Source organism: Trachinotus anak, unplaced genomic scaffold (assembly GCF_046630095.1).
Source record: "Trachinotus anak isolate AG129_WGS33_773 ecotype Australia unplaced genomic scaffold, CSIRO_AGI_Tana_v1 ptg000005l, whole genome shotgun sequence".
NCBI lineage: Eukaryota > Metazoa > Chordata > Actinopteri > Carangiformes > Carangidae > Trachinotus > Trachinotus anak.
Window position 1 is genome coordinate 23,361,266 of NW_027273856.1, and position 19,756 is coordinate 23,381,021.

At 42.4% G+C, this 19,756-nt stretch overlaps 2 protein-coding genes across 3 annotated transcripts in view; both read right to left on the reverse strand.

Annotated features, from left to right (window-relative positions):
- Nucleotides 1-19,756, reverse strand: part of rps12 (ribosomal protein S12) — a 177,963-nt gene that overhangs the window by 67,305 nt on the left and 90,902 nt on the right. The gene's annotated exons all lie outside the window — the stretch shown is intronic.
- xkr6b (XK, Kell blood group complex subunit-related family, member 6b) overlaps nt 894-19,756 on the reverse strand; it is a 50,085-nt gene continuing 31,222 nt past the window's right edge. Inside the window, exons 2-3 of the mRNA XM_071479096.1 lie at nt 4,358-4,554; nt 894-3,594 (exon numbers count right to left, since the gene is read on the reverse strand). Of these exons, the coding sequence (XP_071335197.1) occupies nt 2,624-3,594; nt 4,358-4,554 (1,168 nt within the window). The 3' untranslated portion in view covers nt 894-2,623. The remainder of the gene's footprint in view (nt 3,595-4,357; nt 4,555-19,756) is intronic.

Sequence of the window (19,756 nt, forward strand, 5' to 3'; positions counted from 1 at the left end):
GGTAAACAATGAACAAGTTGGTTGTTTGCATACACATGTATATCTATACATATGGTGTGTTGGATGTTTGCTCCACCCTAGCTGACCCAACAGTTCTCAATTACTCAGGGCTGAACATCGCTTTTAAGCTGAAGGGTGGCAGACCCTGGATGTTGAAGCTCTTGGTTATGGCAGTGTACCTCATTGCATGTTCTCATGTCAGGATCTCCAGTTGTTCAGCCTCAACCCCGTTGTTCAGTTACCAGAGAGTGTGAGAGTGTTTCACGGGAGTGTACCAAGGCCCAGCACGAGCAGAGATGGGGGAGAGGGCGGAGCAGCAACCAAGGATGGAGTCGAACAATCGGCGAGAGAACAGAACTGTGGGAAAGGGCTGAGGAGACACACGGACAAGCATGCGCACACACTCACCACCATGCAAGCATACTTAGATCCTCTGACAATACATACTGTAGGTTGTACAATACATGTTGAGAGGTAAACACTCAAGTCGAATCATACACCATACTCTAGTCAGGCCCTTTATCACAATCTGTTCTCATGTTCTTTTCCAACCCTGGCAAAAACCCCCTCTCGCCTTTACCCTGGACTTACGTGACATCTGCCTTTTACAGTACGATGTTAGCAGGCACATGTGGCCACAGCTAAGCAGGAAGCCAGTGAGCCAGGGGAAAGGAATCTCTGTTTTGTGTCGGGCTCTTGGGTCTCCCTTGTTGGGTGCATTTGTACTAATGCCTCATACTAAAGTCATGCCAAACACTACAATGTAAAAAACACACATTATATACTCAGATGAACCATTAAGTAAATAGATAAAATTGGAGTATGAAATGCATTCATTTTTCGCATGAATTGTTCACTTGCCCTCTCTGTAAATTTTAGTCAAACTCCTTTGACCTAGAAGGCATGTTTTTTTTTTTCTTTTAATTTTTTTCTCATGACTGAATACAGTGGTCGTCCCGTGGGTGTCTGTGGTGGAGACCTCCCGCAGGTTCAGCTGGGAGATGTATATCAGTCTATAACTGCTGTACAGCAGGCCTATAGATGGTACACCTTTTTGCACGGACTCATTCTACTGGTTCAAGGGGGCAGATAAATTGGAAAGACAGTACTGTAAGATGCAATTTGGCTTTGTTTCAACTGTGCTAGCAGGTGCCAGAACAGTCGCCCTGTACACCCATATCAGAGTACAACCTCTTTGAGGGCACACTGATGTTGAGGAGTATACCTTTTAACACTGCAACCTGTTTTTGTTATGTAAAAAAGTGTGTGCTCTGGCAAAATATAGTTATGTCAATGACCGTAAATGTGGACACAAATACGCACTGAAGTCTAATAGCATAGAAATATCTTCTCAGATTTGTCATATTTTTCTCAAGACCTTATTACAAGTCTTTGCACCCAATAAGCATATATTAATCAACCTAAAACATTTGTTGATAAGAAAACAAAACAGGGAGGTTGAAAAAGGGGAGTACTTTCTAGGATTCAGAAGGGAATGGTGGAGGATTCTTTGAAGGCTGTCTTTGCAGTTTAAAAATAAAAATGCGCGTTAACACACATTTGTACCCTTCTACCCTTTATTAACACCTACAATCATTTAAAAAAGTCTTTGGAATGTTTTACTTTGATTTTCTACCCACCAATTTAGAAAACATTGTGCTCATTTCAACTACATTCTACATTCCTCTCATTGTGTTTTTCACCTCAAGTTGTCTGTCTGAATATTTTGTGCTGTCACAACTACGGGCAAAACTGACCGAGTAAGGCGTGCTGTTACAGCTTGCCTCCACTGGAGGGCAGTCTGCACTGTAAAAATTGAATATGTGGGTGGAACTGATTGAAGGTCAGTGTGCTTCTTTTTTCTTCCATACAAGATGTGATTACCATTTAGGGTTTTGAACAAAAATAGTGCAGCCAGTATACACTTGAGCCACGTAAGGAGGGAAAATCCATTTTGAATTGCTTCTCTCAGACACAAATTTGATTGTGTCCTTTCGAGAATTTACAGTATCATAATAGAAATGTCAGTGCTTTTTACGGGCTAAGGACTTGGTAAACATTATCATCCATTTCAATGATTTACATAAAGAATGGCAGTAAATGTTGGGATGTGCAAAGACCTGCTCCCTCTGAGATTCTCCTCCATCATTCCCATCAGGCTTTGCACCAGTCCCATGTTACAGGGACATACAATATGCCCTTCACAAGTATTCACAGGTTGAATCACCAATACAGTATAATGCATTAAACACATTTCATAATGAAACATTCATATGTTATCTACACACTCATACAGAACCCTCCTGTATGTAGAGGGATTTATATGAGACTTCTGTATATATCACATAAGATACTGTAGGTTCATAATTTTCTCTCTGTTTGTATGTTTTTTCCAAAAATAAATCATGACTGTGTGTTAAGAGTGTCTTGACAGATTTTCGGTTGACAAAACACACATCTCCTGCAGGAAAATTGAATGATCGTAGAGGAGAGAAGGAGAGATCTGAGTGTCAAGTGGAAAGAGATAATATCTGGAAAGGAGGAAGAGCAGAATGAAAGAAAGTAAACGCATGTGCATCGTTGTGAGTAAGAGGGGGTGACAGAGATGTGGGAGAGGATGCCTTCAGAGGGAGGATTCGTACTGCAGGAGTTCATAAAGAAGCGGACCGTCCCTGTACCTGATGCCCACCGCATTAGGGCTAATGTACTGCAGGACGTTTATGGTCCTGCGCAGGCGCCGATCCACAAAGTGTGCATCCCAGGCTGGGTAGCGTTTTCTGGGCATGTCTATCTTGATGAGAGGACCCTCAGGCCGGATGGGCCTGCCGGCTGCATCCACAGGCTCTGTGGACCTCACCTGGAAAACCGGAAGGCAGGTGTCCGTGGCTGTTTCGTCTGACTCCACATGTTCCCCTGCCAGACCCCGTGTGGGGGTGGCCTGAGATCCACGGGGGCCTGGTGTGGGAGCCATGGGCTCGGCCTCGGGGGGTAACGGAAGGCCCCACAGCAGCTCAGCACAGCAGGAGCTGGCCAGCACCCTCAGCCGGGGGCCCATGGGGTGTAGGACCCCGTAATAGAGAACCATACAGGCCACACCTGAGGCAAAGCACAGGAAGACGCCACAGAGGGCAAAAGAGGCATAGGCGTCAGTGGTAGCTGGGTCGCGGTACGCATACCAAAGGGAGCTGAGGATGGCATTCTCTAACAGTACTACAGTGTAATAGGCCACCATTCTGTACCGTGTCCGGCCCTCACGTACATTGAACCAACAGAAGACATAGACCACGCCCACCACCATGTTGAACAGTACCTCCTCCCACTTGGACATGCAGAAGTCGGTGCCACCATGGATGACCCAGAAAGCCATGGCACACCAGTGGAGCACCACAAAAATGCCAAAGTAGATGTGGAAAACGGAGGCAAATAGGGCAAAGGAGAGCACCCGTGAGGAGATGGTGAAAAGGCGCCAGAACAGATGCACCAGGGCACCTCTGTAACTCATGCTCTTCTTGTCGTCACGTGAATCACGCAGGAGTTTGTGGTAAGAGGCTAGCACCCAGGCCAGGGACAGGAGGGAGGACATGGCAGAAACACCTGAGAATAGAAGACAGAAAGCAGGAAAGAGTAAAATCAGAGGAAGACTAAGAATAGTAAGAATGAGAGATATTGATACATGGTTCTAAAAACATCAGAAATTGAAAGAAAAAAAATCCAGTTTCATTTGAAGTGTAAAGCAAAATCCAAAGAAAGGTTTTATCTTGACCAGGCTGCCATTCCACTTAATGTTTACAGCAGGTTTCATTTCAGCCAAAGCAATCCATCACATTTTTGAAAGGCTTATTGTTACAAAGATCATCATAGGTCATTCAGTCAACACAGCCTCCATTTAGTGCACCAGTTCAGCTTCCTTAAGACATGTATAACAGTGGAGACAGCAGATATGTCAGAGCGCTAACCTGCTGCATGAAAAATGATAGAGGATTATCTGCAGAGCAGCAGCATGGTGCTTCTCAGCAAATGTATAGATGGCATTTCTATAGACAACCTGACAGAGAGGGGTATCACTTGTTATGATTGAATTGCCTTTCTTGGGTAGCTGCACTGCATTAGGAAACTGGAATGGTAAAAGAGGTTTCAGACTGATGAGTATTTGAAATTGGATACAATGGTGGAGAATATTGCACTCAGTAAATAAAGTGATATGTGAACTTCACGGAAAACTGATCGTAGTAAAACGTGGAGGCATCTCACCATGCGATGACCAACATACAAGCGCAAGAGATACAAGAGATGGCTTGAGCTACACACAAAATCACACTCAAGTGTTAATCAAAAGGAGCCTTAGGGAACTCCTTACACTGCAGCCACTCAGCCTTGTTGCCCTGGATCATGATGCAGAGCTGGAGCACCAGTTGAGGGGCGCTTTCTAAGAAGGTCTCTAGCAGTCGCAGCATGTTGACATCGGCATACTCATACATCATAGCCCAGTAAAAACGCCGCTGGTTCTCCTTCTGCCGGTGACTTTGTATGCCAAGGTACATGGTGCGGATGTACCTGCGGAGAGAGAAGGGACAGAGTCTGTAGAGAGTGTCTGTAATAATAAATACTTCACCTTATTAATACAAAAGTGATGTTTAACAGCCCAAAGATATGTCCAGAATAAAGTCACATTTCACCTGCACATGGTTGAGTTTTGACAACACTAGAGGGCATGCTTTGCTACAATTTTAATACACAGAAAATATCTCCATCTGCATTTATTAGGGGTTTATCATTGGTTCCCACAAAAGCAGGCAACTATATTGATAAAAAAAAATGATAGAACAGAAAAAATAAAGAAAACAACACCAATGTAAGTACATAAAACTGGGTTCTGAATTAGTTAACCGTGAATTTCCTGGTGTCTAACAATGAACAATATCTGGCATAAATGTATGGATTTTTAATTCTACAACAGTGATAGAACAGAGAGAATAAAGAAAAATAACCAACCAGAAGCATGGCTAAGAAAAAAAAAAAAAGAAAACGTTTGGGAAAATTCCATCTCTTCTTTTGCCCATCAGTCTGCGTCCACTTAGAGGACACTCTCATGATCAAAACAATCACTTCCCTCGGCAGGCAGCAACTTCTTAGCAAACTGAGTCCATGGTATGACCACCTTGTGTAAAGCAGCAATGAGAGCAACAGCACTGGTATGGCCTAATTAAAAACATTTTACAATTGCCTCTGCAGTCTCTGAAGGTGTGGTTATTGAACTTGTTATAGGATGCATATAGTAAGCAAGGCAATCATCATTCTCCTAAGTGCACCACATGACCCATATTGTCAGCTGCTGCAGCGGCTATTTTCAGAACTGATGGGGTTTCATAATGGTGGAGTGATTCTGGTGAAGCCAGGGAGATGGTAGGTAATGCAGCCGAAAAGTGGCAGCTAATTGAATCAAGCTCCTGTTGCCATCTAAGCCTAATCTTTTTTTTTTTTTTAAAAAAGGACAAGACACAGTGTCACTGTGTACTGCTGAGGAAAAAAAATGTAATATGCTCTGGGCTCTGATATGGCTAATTAAGATTGTTATCTTCTTTGGGTGTGCATTTCTTTTGAAATGTAGCACTGCAGTTGGAGCCACCAATTAGCAGAGGACGGATAGAAGAGGACGGGTAAACAATGACGAGGAAAACATTTTGTGGATCGAAGCTCTGGACTTCACGCCAAACGCTTGCGTGGTAAAAACATCAATCCATCCAACAAAAGCAAATCAAGGGAACAAAAAGGGAGGGAAACAGCAGTCTGGCAGGCTTTCATCCTCTCCAACCTGTAAACAAGTTTAGCTCCTCAAACGTGGTAGCCCAAGTCTGGCTGTAGAGAAAAAAATCATTGAAACCAGTATGACAGTTATAGTGGTTTTTAGTTATCTTAACTGTGACTTCATTGCATATTGGGTGATAGCTGCAGGGTCTATCTGCCTGAGCTGGCAGAGTGGCCAAATAAATCCAGCACTTGATGTGAAGGCAGTCAACCGAGGACAATAGTGTAGCACGGACAGAAATAGACTAGACAGTAGCACTCACCAAAACAAATTGAGACGCCATGGATCTAAATTCAGTTCCTAAAAGTGAGACACAAATTCACTGCAGCATAACAAACAAAAGCAGAAACTGTTTTTGAGTGGGTTTCAACATAATTAGCTTCTGCATTAGCTATTGGGAAAGAGATTACAGTTTAATTTGAAATGAAGTTGAGAACAGTGCACTCTAAAGAATGCATCATCTAGTAGGGCCTGATTGTTTTTGGTTATTGTTTTGACTGAGATTTAAGCATCAACCAGTTCCTATTGCGTACAATACAGCTCTAAACAAGCTCTCTAGACTTCCAGTTAAATGTGATAAAATCTAGGAAGATGACATATTAATTTCCTAAGGAGAAATTAATTATCTCCACATACGCTTTGTCTTTTTCTGTGTTGATAAAACAATTATCCTGCAACCATGAGACTTTATTTTGATTTGACACATTTACTCTGATCTCAAGAAATTGGATTTGATGTTATTTTTGTAGAATTATTACTTTTGGCATTATTTATTGACATTTTTAAGGAGGTAAGAGACTTCCTCACACAAACTAGTGAAACTGATTGGTCTTTTCTTCTTCCAAAAAAATCTCCCTCCAGCAGTTACAGTAGCTCTTATATTTGCTCACAGAAGGAGACGTGAAAATGAAAGTAAATATGAAGTTGTATCTGAGTGCAACAGGGAAACTATCACCCAGATTAAGGTGTTTTGTCATAAAAGTTATTATCCATATTTTACTGTAACAAAAGATACAAAATAGAACCCCCCCAGTTCATATCAGTTCTTTGCTTAGCACTGTTATAGCATTATTTTCCCACTGAGCCAAGGCTGCTAATGCAAGACATAATCAGAGCACAGGTATGGCGGTCTTTCTTGGGACAGGGGACAGTGGGAACAAGAGACGGGGCAAAATGGACAAAAGTTTTTTTGGGATCAGTAGCTCTGGGCTATATAGGCACCATTATATCCAGAGGTAAAGGCTGGCATTCCATGACATTTTCAGTCGGACTGGTAAATGTCAGATGGAACAAGTCAACCAGCTCTCCCTCACTAATGACATGCCACAGAGACCTACACAGGCCTTTTGTCTCCATCCCCCAATTTCCATTAGTCTGTGTGTTGCACTGGTACGTCTCGCTGGTCTGTAGTGCCTCCGACTGAAACAGTAGCCTAATCGTCATGGCCTCCTCAGCTGTCTCGCTTTGGAAAAATTAGTCTACAGGCTAGTCTACAGCCATGCTAGCAGCTCTGTACATAGAGAGGCTGTACATAGGCACAGCGGCGCCTTGAGCTAAATGCTAACATGCTCATAGAGATAATGCTAACATGCTGATGTTTAGCACCATTTCATTTGCGTGTTTACCATGCTTAGATATTTGTTGGTTAGCACTGAGACATACTGCAGCTGAGGATGATGTGTTAAAGGTTAATGAAATTCATCCTGTAGCCAATTTCTTCACAATAGATCCAATAATTGTTGAGACGTTTAACTTGAAACCACCCATGTGGATCTGATAATAGCACTAAAATAAGAGTGAGGGGCTCACCAAAGTCATTAGGATACATCGTTTAAGAAGCATGTAAGTCTGTGCAAAATGTTGTGCCAATATATCCTATAAATGCTGAGATATTTCACATGTTAAGTGAAAACTCTGACCTGGTGGTGAGTGAGTGACCAAAGTCAATGGGATTCATCCCCTGGTCATCATGAATATCATGGCAATGATGGATTGATCAACTCTTAAACCATCTTCACCGGCTGAATATCAGTATCGTTCATGCTCGCTTGTATTTCGCTTAGCATCAACACTGCAGAGCTTATCAGTCTTATTATACAGTTCCCACTGTACATACTCACATCCACCACTTTCCTCTCTGACAATAGTTTGTTAGTTCATATTCCCCTGGTTTCAGCGAAAAAAAAAAAAAAAAAAAAAGAAACCCTTGTACAGTTAAACACTTTGGGTTTCACGGCTGTCAGAAAAATCTGAACTCACTCCATCACATCTCCACACACACATAGCGCATGCCTTCACGAGAATCTCACACACATCCCGTGATTGTGATGCACACTGTTAACACTCCCACTGTGCCTTTTCAGATGTAGTAACACAAACGGCTCCCTAAAAATAAGCACGCACACACACACACACACACATACACACAAGCATACTTGTCAGCGCTGTAGGTAAGAGGGGATTTCCTTTCTATTCCAGACACATTTGTCAGGATCTCTCTCTGTTTTCCTCCCCCTTGCCTCCTGCCCTCACTCCACTTCGGCTGTGGTCCACTCCTTGATGGCCACCACCCACCCTCCCTCCCTTTTAGCTCCATGGCTCCTCTACAGGGCTCCTCATGAATTATTTGTGGCAAGATCATAGCGATCGCTCATGGCTCGTTAAGCAGCGTACGCATGGCCTAACAGCTCAACGCTGTGCCGGGGTCGTGTTCCATGCCCAGCCGTCTGCCATTGCTGTCAAGACACAGGCAACCATTAACCCCCTCCACACCACCACCACCACCAAACTACACACACACACACACACACACACACATACACAACTGCAAACACAAATCATCTTCGGAAACACAACGTTTGCCTGCAACTCAAATTAACTAAGGAAAGGAAGCCGTGAAGCCCAGAGACAGATATGAAACTGTAATTACAACGTTTGCATGAGTAGGCTTGGGATCTGAACATGAGCTGCAGTGAGGGACAGGTGGAATGACAAACACAAACACACACACACACACACACACACACACACATACACCCTTGCACCCACAGACCATGTGGACGACTGGCTGCTTGGCCACGATGTTCCTCCCTCTCCTCCAAAGGCATTGACCGATGAGTCATCCAGTCACCCTTATACTAATCCCTTGAGTGGGTGGTTAGAGGGATCTCACACACACACACACACACACACCTAGCCAAGTTTAACAGCATCTGTCTTCTAAGTCATGCTCGTGGGAAGGCTCAGCAGCTCAGACTGCATTCATATCTTGTCATAAGCTGATTCATAAGGAGATCACAAGTAGGCTACTATTACAGCAGCATGAAGCAGAGCTTATGCATCGTCTGTTAACAGGTGGAATCTGACAGAACACTAAGCATGGGGGACATAGAACATACACAAGGCCTGAGGGTTTGTGAAAGTGTGTGTGTATGTGTAAGTGAGTGTGTGTGTGTGTGTGTGTGTGTAAGGTGGAGGCAATGCCAGCTGCAATGAGTCACACCCTGAGTCACTCCAAGGGGCCGCACATCGACTCTCAATGAGGTTTAAACCTCCTTTATCAGGGAGTTTTAAACCTCTCTCCCTCTTTCTGCTCAGTATCTTCACTTCTCTGTGTCTTTTCATAATTCTCCCAAACACCCCACCCTGTGTCCAAGAGAGAATTCAATTTCTGCATTTGGAACTTTTTTTTTTTTTTTTTTTTTTCTATGCCGATTCTTTTTTTCTGGGGAAAGTGGTGGAGGGTGTGTGGGTGTGTGTGGGAAGGAGGGTACAGCTGCCTCTCTCTCTCTCTCTGTACTGGTTTGCTCTGTCTCCACCCTTCTGGTACTTTTTCATCTTTGCCTTGTTGACTGACAGAAAATGAATCATCAACCACTGTAATCATTGATCGATTGTTTGGGTCATTTTTGAAGCTAACATGCCAAACCTTTGATGTTTCTAGCTTCGTAAATATGAGGATTTTTGGGATGACACCATCTTAGGCTGTAGGAAATTGTAATGGATATTTTTTTGTGTTTTATAGACTAAACAATCAATAAATAATTTATATTCCAGTGGTTTCTCCATGCCCATTGCTTTTAAATTGTGCCTCTGTAACTTTCCAAGATAAATATCCATTTATTTCTCAATTCTTCCCTCTCAGTCTGCTCCCTGCTGAACAACCTTGCATAGTTTCAAATATTGTGCCCTTTAGTTTTTCTAAGTTTTCCTTCTTTTAGTCAAAATGACCAGAATTAGGAAGTGGCAATCACACTCATTTAGTGCAGAAAACACTTACAAAATTATCCTCTTTCATGCGCCTGTGAAGCCTTTATGAAGCAGCACTTACTGTACAAGCGTCTGTGGTTATTTATTAAAGTGTAACAGAGACAGATTTTACCGTCCCCCTGAGCCTAGTCAGAACACACAGGTAGTTGTCTATGTATGAATGGCCAATGGTATTTCTAGTGGTTTTCAAAGTTATCTTTTCATTCAACCATAGTGCGGTCAGCAGTACGTGTTGGTTAAAGAAAAACTGGCAGTGTCTTGCTCAAGGACACCTGAGCAGACCGTCTCACAAATTGGTCTCCTTTTTCCCTTTATAGTAAAGGAAAGTATCACAGCTCTGGCTGGAGCTTAACAGTGATGTCAGTGTTGTGTTATTCATCATTTGCCAATTTGTGCAGTGTTAAAGAAAACTGTTAGAGCAAACATCTCCTCAGCTTTGCATCTCTGGAGAGAAACAGAAAGGAAAGGAAAACATAACATAGGTGTTCAAAAAAACATCAGCGTTTATATATGTCAAGACCTGGGATTTTAACACTTTCCAGAAACACTTTGTGGCTCAATGTGGCTCAGTGGGCTTCCCCTTTAACTGTGTACCAATGATCCTACATCAGATATGTCTTTATCCTCCTTATGGCAGTGAATAGCCCTGGATGAAAGTGTGGCTGAGCCGAGATCTGATTCCCACAGGCAAGTCAGATACACTCACACACAAACACACACAACGATCTGTGACCAGTGCCTTTGGGCGATTCCTACACCATGAGCTGCTGGAATGTTGAATGGAGACAGGCTTGACATGATCCAAGCTGAAAGCGATGGGGAGCGGCAAGCCGAGATCCGCGATGCTGTGTCAACTCTGCTCCGCCCTGTCAGTTCTTTGAGTGTGCACTGGTTAACCACCTCTGATGTCTTGACTAAACATTATCACTGTAATTAAACACTTCATACGTATTCACCATTTCATGTGGTTTTTCAGAGGAGGTGATTTATGATGGACATTTTGGCAAAGGTAACAAACACCAGTGAGATTCTTAGCGGTTAATACAAAACTACTGTAGTTTTCTGCTTCATTAGACATATTGATGTGTCACAGTAGAAATGGCTTAGGCTACTGGGGCGCTTTAATAGAATGAACAACAACCCAACATTATTAATCTTATCAGTAGCATGTGTGCTTTTTCCTAATATGACAAGTGAAAATGTCTGCTGTGAAACTATAGAAATGATTTCGACTTAGACTATTTAAATACAAGACTAGTAGTAGGGTAACCATCTTGAAATAATACATGAATTCTTCCAAATCAGAATAAAGGAGGTTTGGCTGTTTTTCCCCATTTCCACATTGTGTGATAAAACACTAAACCTGTTAGATACAGCTCTAGATTACAGGCGGGTTCACTGGTCTCAATAGAGACTTAAAGATGTAATTCGCCATGTTATTTAGGAGAGGCTGAAGATGAAGTACATTTTATATTTTATTGCTCATTATATGATAATTTAAGTAAAATGTACTTAAATTTGAATGAGTTTGTGACTTTATTCTCAGGCATTTGTATGTGCATGACACATTGACTAACCAGCTAACTAACACACAATCTGTAGTCTAACGTATTCCCAATGTTACCTGCAATGATTTGGAAAAAAATGGGAAAGAAATACACTTGAATACCAACAACGGGATGTAGTCACTTCATAGAAGGTTACATACAAGACACTGAAGGTGAAAACTTTAGCTTGATAAACTGATGTTACCTTGTGGGTATCTTGGTGACTTTATCAGCTCATTTATCCTATTGTTAATCTGCGTGGAGCTGAACTATTGTGATTTATAACGAGGTTCCTTTTTATTGTGATAACAACCTAGAATTTATAGTATTATTGAAATGAGTTGGCCTGCGTCCATTTTTTTTCTGTAGCACTAGAGCAAACAGTAGGCTAACTATAAGCCTCTGCCGTTTAGCCCTGCAGCTAACATCAGACATTTAGGAGAATACACTTATTTGCTTCTTGCTAAATGTTAGAAGAAGCTCGGTACTAGTTTCATATCTGTGTGTTAAATGTATGAAGCTGCTGTTTGGAAAATAGCTGGCTCAGCACTATGCAAGGTAAAACATAAAAACACAGATACCGGCACCTCTAAAGTCAAATAGACAACATGTTGCTTTTGTACAGGAGGATACAGCATGTGCTGCACTATTTCTTTGCCATGAGCAATGAGCTCCAGGAGTTTCCACCTGGCAGCTTCACTGTGATGACAAGACTCCAGGCCTTCTGCGCTCAGCCAAGAAACAGCCCTGTCTTAATGCTAATCTAAGCTTTTCATCTAATTCTGGGCAAGAAAGTCTCGCAGCATATTTGCTAAAATGTCAAACTGTTCCATTTACTGTGTGATTCAGATGCAGAAGAAAATTGATAATGTTTCACATTTCATGTGGCAGTGTCAAACAGCTTCTCTGTCTGCGCAGAGAGGAAACACTGACCCCCAGCAGGTACAGGAGCTCTCCTCTCTGCTGAACTCTTTCTCTTTTCCTCTCTGCACAGACAGTCATTTGTCACCATTAGCAACGGTACCTCAGGTACCCCATCTCGATGCACCGTGATCACGTGACATTGTGCCACCACTAAGATGAGTGGAAAGCTGAGATGAGGAGAGGGTAAAAAATGAAATGGGAGGAAAGGCTGTAAGATGATAGTGGATGAGAAAGGAGGAGAAGAAGGGGGAGTAATAGAAAGGATAACAGAAGGAACAGGGATGGACAATGTAAGAGCAAGAGAAGAAGAGAGGCACACAAGTCACGTGATGCAGACCTCTCAGATTTCAGATAGACAACAGCCAGATGATGATGAGCTGATCTAAGATAATTTAGGGTCATTCTCCAATAATGGACAAAAGCATGATACAGATAAGGAGGTGCAGATTCTGTATCAGGACCAAAGAGAAAGGATGTTGCCTTGCCCTTCAGATACAGAATCCTATTGATCACCACAGCTGGGCTTTAGCGGCTATCTGCAGCACTATCCAATATTCAGATGGGTAATCAAATGAAGGGCAGGCTTAATTAAATGACTGATTTGATTTGATATGAACAGTTCAAATTCTACATAAACTACATAATGCAGCTCTGACCGATATTATCAAATGTAGCTTACACGGAGACTGAATACACCATGTCTACAATCACCGTGAACTCTGAATCCACGAGGCACTGTATGCACTGCATTTCCCCAAAAATGTTTTTTTTTTCTTTCTCTGCCAGATTCCTCAGCCAGTTTTACACATCTGCATCTTCCAGTTTCTTCAATCAGAGACTGAGAGTAGCACCAACAGATACTTGTAGACTGCAGATTTACTGTTGCAAATAAACACTTAAGGGCTTCAACTAATGACCAATTCATCTGCTGGATATTTTTTTCATTATTCAATTAATCCTTTGGTTTATTAAATGTCAAAATATCTATCATTGGTTTCTTAAAGACCAGGGTGACATCTTCAAATGTCTTGTTCTGTATGACAGTCAGACCAAATACATTTAGTTTATTATCAAAAAAGACAAAGAAAATCACCACACAAATGATTAGCTGGAGATTAGTCAGAGATTTTTTTCATTTTTTTTGTCAGTTTTGCCTGAAACATTAGTTAAATAACAAAATAGTTGCCAAATAACTGACTAATTGTTTGAGCTCTAAAACACTTAGCAAAAGGGTAACAAAAAATAAAAATGAACAATGTAAAATGAACAATTTAAGGTGTTTAAGCCATGCTGCACTACCATGCTGCACTACCCTGCCTCTCAACATTGTGTGCTGGTATAGGCACACAATTTTTTTATTTTTTCCAGGACATGACGAGCAGCACCTATTTGATTTGTTGTTTGTTTTTTAAAGGTTAAAGTGTCAACCGCAGTGATATTTCTTTATTAACTTCTCAAACACGTGGCACATTGCAGCTGGTTTCACGGCTCTTTACATCCAATGTACTGTAGAATATTTACCTGAGGCACATACACACACACAGACACACACACACACACACACACATACACACACACACACATAAAACATGCAGCTATATGATTTCTTTTGCCACAGGGAAGACTTGTCAGTATGAGACTAAATATTAGGATTGTTGGTTATTACAATAACTCACAACAGCAATTTGTTACTATATGGCCTTCTGCTACCTTAAAATGCTTTTCTTCTGGAGAAAAGTGAAATCCTCTTTCTTTTCCCCATTCCTGCTGTCTGTCTTTCCCTTGCTGTCTCCACGCCCCTCCTTTGCTGTTTTGTGGCCGCTCTTCAAGCAGAGGCAGGGCCAGATTATATACGGATTAAGAAGAAAAGGCTTGACCCACTTGCTTTCAAAGAGCACCAAACCAAAAAGGGCTGTGTGGAGGCTGGTTTCAGCGTCAGCACTTCTGTTGTACTGTGCAAGACTCTTGAAGCTCATGTTTATTGCTCTTAAGACTATAATTAGCAGGGCTGGCTTATGGTGTTAAAATGCTTCCCTGACTTACCGATTGATTGAAACTTCTCTGTGTAAATCTCATTTGCGCCTGGGAGTTTGTACCGCTACTATCCCATGACCAAAAATACATAATCATCTCACAACGCAAATTTTTTTTTTTTCTTGCAGGTTATGTGGCATTGTGTATTTTTCAAATCCTGAAGATAACACAAGAATGGAGGTGAGAGCCAAGTCAGCACACAAGGAGAAAAAGGGAAGGAATGGGGGTGTGTGGGGGGGGGGGGGGGGGGGGGGGGGGGGGGTTGAGACAGAGATAGAGAGGAGAGGCAGGGGAGATAACCGCCAAGAAAGTGGAGGAGAGCGGGTGAGAGGAGGAGAGAATAGAGAGAAGTGACAGTGTGATGTAGTGACACAGGAAGTGGAAGGAGGCGAGGAGCAGCGAAAGTGGCAAGACAAAGACACAAGGAAAAGCTACCAGAGGTAGAAAAGAGCCTGGGGAGTGAGAGGAGAGTGAGAGGAGGGGAGTGAGAGAGAATGAGACCCGGGAGGTAAACTAATCACCGAGCACGCAATGCAATTTTCTGGCTCTGTGCCTCCACTCCACCATACTCCTCCCTCCTTTGCTCGCGCTCCCTTCCTCCCACCATGCACCCCCTCTTCGTCTCGGGGGCTCTTTTTACTATTCTGCTCACACACACTGTCTCTTGCTCCTCTATCTATCAGGCTGTACCATTTCAGCACTCCCCTCTCTGCTTTTAGTACTGCCCAGTGATCCCCCTGGCTCCCCAGAATGGATTGAGCCACTCTGGCAATCAAAATTTAAAAAAAAAAAAAAAGAATATAGAGAGGGTTTTGCTGATCCTGTATATTTCTAAATCATTGTTTTTATTATTTAGTGCCATACAAGACTTCTTCAGGTGATTTCATATCATAGCTCTATGCTGGAGTTTGTGTGTGACAAGGTGAATGATGGGAAAATACAACTACAGTCAGCAAGAAGAAAGCAAAATGATATAAAACAGCATCTGTCTGTTTGCATCTGTGCATGCTTGTGCGTAGTGTGCGTTTCCCCCGAGGTGAAGGCGTTTAGGAAACGTTTGATATCACTGCAGTCAAGGTTTGAAAGTGTGCTCAGTCTCTCTCTCTCTCCCCCAGAGCAGCAGCGGCGGCAGCAGCGGCGGCGGCGGCAGCGGTGCCTGCTTGCCTCACTGTTTTGCAGTGCCTTGATGATGATGATAGATGTTCACTCCAGACATGCAAATAAAGGAGGCGGCTCCGTAGAACTGTGCACATCCTCTCAGTCACAAACACACGCACGCACACACACACACCAGCACATGTGTATGTTTGACTATGATCAAGTCATCCATTGATATATTAATCTTCCTCTTTAGGGAATATACCCCGGGGAAAATGCAGAAAGCTCCCACACACAGCAGACTCAAAACTGCCCTATTTTCACAGGCGCACCGAGTGAAGAGGAAGATTAGTCACATAACATGCTAATTTGAAAGATAGGAGCCCTTCTCTAAGAGGAAGGTGTGAGTGTATGAGAGGTAAGCGAGCGAGCTCATTATTGACATGCAATATATGTCACCTCATCCATCATAACTGACACTGCTGCGGCTTATGGAGGCACACAAATACACACACACACACACACACACACAATCACACAAGGATGCACAGACTACAGGATCAGTTTCAACAAGCTTATCAAATTTTCACACTTACACAACAGTATCAAAGTGCACATCTCTCTCTCTCTCTCTCTCTCTCTCTCTCTCTCTCTCTCTCTCTCTCTCGCAAACACACACACACACACACACACACACTGATGCATTACACATAAAACATCTACACAAAAAACACCGAACATACACACACTTTTGTCCACACACACACATTCACCTTTTTACACCAGACTTCACACCATCAAACACTGTCACTATGAGAAAGCCCCCTACCCCATGCTAACCTGAGGGGATTCAATGACACAAAACATATGTGTGAGCCCCGAACTACTAGTCGCTGACAGGCTCACTGAGCAAAACCTGTTGTGACAGATCAAAACATCAGCCTGGCAGGCGCAGGGAAGGAGTGAGGGAGACACACAGTCATGTGCAGAGAGAAAGCACATTAAGTGGACACCGTAACAACCACTCCACATATACTTTAGCAATGCAGGGTACTTTAAGGTCACAGACTGGCACTAGTGCTGCAGAGCTGCACAGCAGACTGAGGGACACACAACACACACACTCAAAGCTGTGGTGTACAAAATATCTCTCCTGCCCATTCCAGCCCCATAAACAGCCTCCTCCCATCACCCAAACACTGGCTAACACAATATGATATAAATCCTCTGAGACAGTAACCTGGATTCGTGGTGTCAGCTTTTCCAGCCATTAAAAACACACACACACACACACACACACACACACACACACACACACACACAAACATAAACATAAACATAGCACACATGGAGTAGCAGACAAAACACACATGTACAGACTCAGCTAGGATGAGAACTCCTGGATCTGCTCTACCTTTCTATGCTGGGGGATGGTTCGACGGAGGATAGGAGGAAAAAGAGATGCGGGGGATGGGACCAGATCGATACAGGCATCCTGGGAACCCTTGCTTTCTTCCATGAATCTATGCAGGGAAGATCAGATGCTGACAGGGCAAAGCCCCTCTCCGGACACTGGATCTAGGCCTCTGTCCCCTGTGACGGGGCTTCATCGGTGCATGGAGTAAATGATTGGCTGTTTGAGCAGACGCAAACATCCCTCGTGCAGTAATATCTGTCGTATCAATAAAAGCAGTGTGAGTATGATAGGAGCTATATCTCCTCGTCTGTGCCTCGGGGCTGAAAAGGAAAGGCGTGTGATGTGTGATAAGATACATACTGTGTGTTACAAAAAAAAACAGTGAAAATAATGCAGTATGCATGATGTACTGACAATATGACAAGAGGGATGTGTGCTTTTTCATGGAATAGTTCAAAGATAGTGATGTAATCTTAACGGGATGTCAAAAAATCCACTGTCTGACAGATACACAGCCTGTACGTTCATAGTATAAAACTCGCTGGACTGCTGGACTTTGAGCTGTGGCTGAATGTGAAGCTGCAGTTGTTGAGGAGGAGATAAAAAATTCCTCACAGTGTCGGTCACTTGTACTCACTTTTTTGAATTATGTTTCAGTTGTAGACCTTCAACAAGCAAGATTCAATCGTCAAAACATCACTGGCACCATAAAAATATATAGACCTCAACTGTGAAGAGGCCATCAGTTCCTGTGTTTAAAGCTGTAAACACTAAAATAATTAATACGTCCTTTGTCCAAAAAGCCTAGACGTAAAACATTTTTTATCATGTGGTTGTCTTAATTTGATACAAGCTCTGATGCAATATACATAAACGCCTTCACTGATTTAAATATATACATGAGTTAAAAGACAAAACCAACTGAGCACCTGTGCAAGTTTTCATCTTATGAAAGAATCTGCCACATGCATACAAAATGTAAACCACTGTCAGTTTTGCGTCTCTATCTATGTTCATCATTGTGATCTCACAACTCAACTTCTCTTTCCAGGACATCTGACGTTGAGAACTGATGTTTAACCTCCTTGGATGAAATGTTTTTTATCCACTCATAACTAAGGAGCGTTTGATTAGTTTTAAGGGATGACAAAGACCATCCACTGCCCTCGCCTGGACCTCTGCATAAGTCACCTTGTTTTCTAACTGCAGTGACTAAGTGAAAAAAAAAAAAATCAAATTAATACCATACACTTTCACATTCATTGCAACAACACTTGACAGGGCAGTTTTTTGTCGACATATATTCATTCATTCCAGTCATGCATCTCTGATAAAGCTACTACACTAGTAAACCTGAATGGAATCATGTTTCTTTCCATTAAGACGTGTTCCACGTGCCGTGTGACAGGCTGAAACACAGGTTGGCCATTACCGCTGCAGAGCACTTTAAGTTCAGTGGGTGGACAGAGAGGTAGGAAGAAAGAGGAGAGGGTCTGTGGTTGTTTGGATGAGAGTTTAAATGTGGTTGTGTGTATGTGAGTGTGCCTGTAAATGTGGGCTGAGTAAGTGAATGAGAAGAAGCAGTAAGTAATGGTGAGAGTGAAATAGATACATTTAAGATGGAATTGATTTTTTACTTTTATTGCCCCACATACACAGATATCATAAAAACAGTCTCCAGAACATATTTTTCTTTATTTTCTGATTCTGAAAAACTGCAGTGATACCTGCAGAAGAAAATTTTCTTGTATCATTTTCGTTTATATATGCACACACACACACACACACACACACATATATATATATATATATGTGTGTGTGTGTACAGAATATCTGCATTACCTCCTGTAAAACATTGTGATAAACCGTTAACTAAAGTATGTTACATCCTAAATAATATAAAAGACTATATAATTTATTTATTTTGCAATTTTTGAATTAACTCCAAACTGTTTCATTGCCTACCCTTTATATGTGTTTGTAACTCAACATTAAACCTTTAGTTTTACAGTACATACGATACATATACGGGGCATACAGTATGCTCCACTGTTTTGGAAACACTGTATTTCAACTACGCTATAATTTAAAGCTTACATGGACCGAACTGAAACAGCGAGATAGCACGAGAGAGGGAGCGAGCGAGAGAGCATCAGAGAGAGCTGATGGCTCCTGGGAGTTGCTAAGTGATGGTAACTGGACTCCAACATGTTGCAGTCTGGGAAGTCTCCTGATGAATAGGAAGGAGAGAGGGCAGCGGAGGAGGGATGGGAAGGGAGACAGGAGAAAACCTAGCTGTGTAATGCACGGGCACAGTGCCAAGGCGTCCATTTCATTCACAAAACCCCGAGCATGTCCAACCTCAGGCTGAACAATCTGCTCCTACTCAGCCCAGGGGAGAGAGGACAGGAAGCTTCTTTTACGCCTTCTCCTTGCTGGCTTTTATCCCCTTCTGTACCTCCTTTGGTTTTTTTTTTTTTCTATTTTTGTTTTCTCCATTAGGCTTTCCCCTGCCTTTTATTTTCTGCAAAGTCCTAAAATGATACCTTATTATCCTGCATCACTTTGGACGTGTCGACAAGACCAACCAGCCAAACCCATGTTGCTCTGGGAATCCCTGGCCGAGTTTAGTGAAATGTTTTCCAAGAATGAAATGAATCA